Source organism: Varanus komodoensis, unplaced genomic scaffold, assembly GCF_004798865.1.
Source record: "Varanus komodoensis strain SLA01 unplaced genomic scaffold, ASM479886v1 scaffold3, whole genome shotgun sequence".
Taxonomy (NCBI): Eukaryota; Metazoa; Chordata; class Lepidosauria; order Squamata; family Varanidae; genus Varanus; species Varanus komodoensis.
Window position 1 is genome coordinate 61316498 of NW_025335761.1, and position 1334 is coordinate 61317831.

The following is a 1334-nucleotide window of genomic DNA, read 5'->3' on the forward strand; positions in this document are numbered from 1 at the left end:
CCTCCCCCGGCTCCCGGCCCCTCCGCCTCGCCCTGCCTCCTCCCGCCCGAGACGCCGCGCCAGGCGAGCCCCCGCGCGGGGGCGCGCAGAGAGCGGCCCGGAGGCCGCCGCGAGGGGCTGCGGGGCGCGCAGCGGGCGCCTTTGTCGGCGCGCCCCGCGGGGAGCAGGAGCCCCGGGGAGGTGCCGCGCGCGTCCGCCCCCCTTCCGTGGCGCCGCTGCTGGCGGGGGGCGCCGGTGGCACCGCGCAGCGCTCCGCGAATGGGCGCGATTAGCCTGCTTCCTTCTTCTCAATGGGGAAAGCAACGCTTGGGGTCGCCGGCGCGTGCCTCGAGAGCCGGCCGCCTTCGCGGGTAGCAGCGTCAGCTCGGCATCCCTGGTTTATCTGGGAAATGGGGGGTGGGGGGTTGCCCCTTAATATTTTGGATCTCCTTCGATTTCCCCCCGCTGCTGTGCTCATTCCTCACCCAGTTGGGAGAGATCCTTCCGGAGTTTTTCTAGTGGATTTCTGCATCCTGAGCTTTGGGGCAAGAGTGGGACAACCCAGGTTGGAATTCCCACATAGCCAGGAAGCTTCTCCCATGACCGGGGGGGGGGGGGGGGGCATCTGGTTTGCACATCACCGCTGCAGTTCCTGGGTTGCTTAACCTAGAAATGGGTGGGAAGAAGTGGATCAGGCAAGCCATTTCTGCTTTCAGCCTACACTGTTCCTGGGCTGTTTCTGATGTGCAAACCCAGACATTTTGCATTACATAAGAGTTAAACATGATTTGTGATTGGGTTAACTTTGGGGTTCACTTTAACCTCTAAACAACTCAGAATTTCCAGGTTCACACAGCCCAAACAACCCATTGGCAATTCGAAGTGCAAGTGACCTGTGGTGGCTCCCACGCTTCAGTAATTCCTGGGTTCAGCGATCTGGGAATTGCTGCCATGCTATGAAAATCTCTCAGCGTAAAGAGGCAGAAGAAAAGAACCATGAATCCTACTGGCTAGCTGGGGGATGCTGGGAATTGTGGGACTTTTTCTGTTGAGAGGTGCCCAGGATCATGCCCTAAATCTCCTTTCTGTGCCAGGCTTGCTTGTGAATCCAAGGGTCATAGTGAAAATACAGCAAAGTAAATTCTGGAAGCCTGAAGCCCCCTCACTCCCGCTTGGGTATTAGCACAATGGCAACTGTGCCCCATCTGTTTCGCTCTTGCAAGCAGCCCAAAGCAGCTTACACGAACTCCTCTCCACTTTTCTTCACAATAACAACCCTGTGAGGTTGAACCTGAGTGACTGGCCCAAAGCCACCCCGTGAGCATCATGGTCTGGTGAGGACTAGCGCCCAGATC

The 1334-nt window shown here is 58.5% G+C and overlaps 1 protein-coding gene across 1 annotated transcript in view; it reads right to left on the minus strand.

The window, feature by feature from the left end:
- DACT1 (dishevelled binding antagonist of beta catenin 1) overlaps window positions 1–1048 on the minus strand; it is a 21261-nt gene extending 20213 nt beyond the window's left edge. Inside the window, exon 1 of the mRNA XM_044436256.1 lies at window positions 987–1048. Within this exon, the coding sequence (XP_044292191.1) occupies window positions 987–1048 (62 nt within the window). The remainder of the gene's footprint in view (window positions 1–986) is intronic.
- Between the last annotated feature and the right edge of the window lie 286 nt (window positions 1049–1334).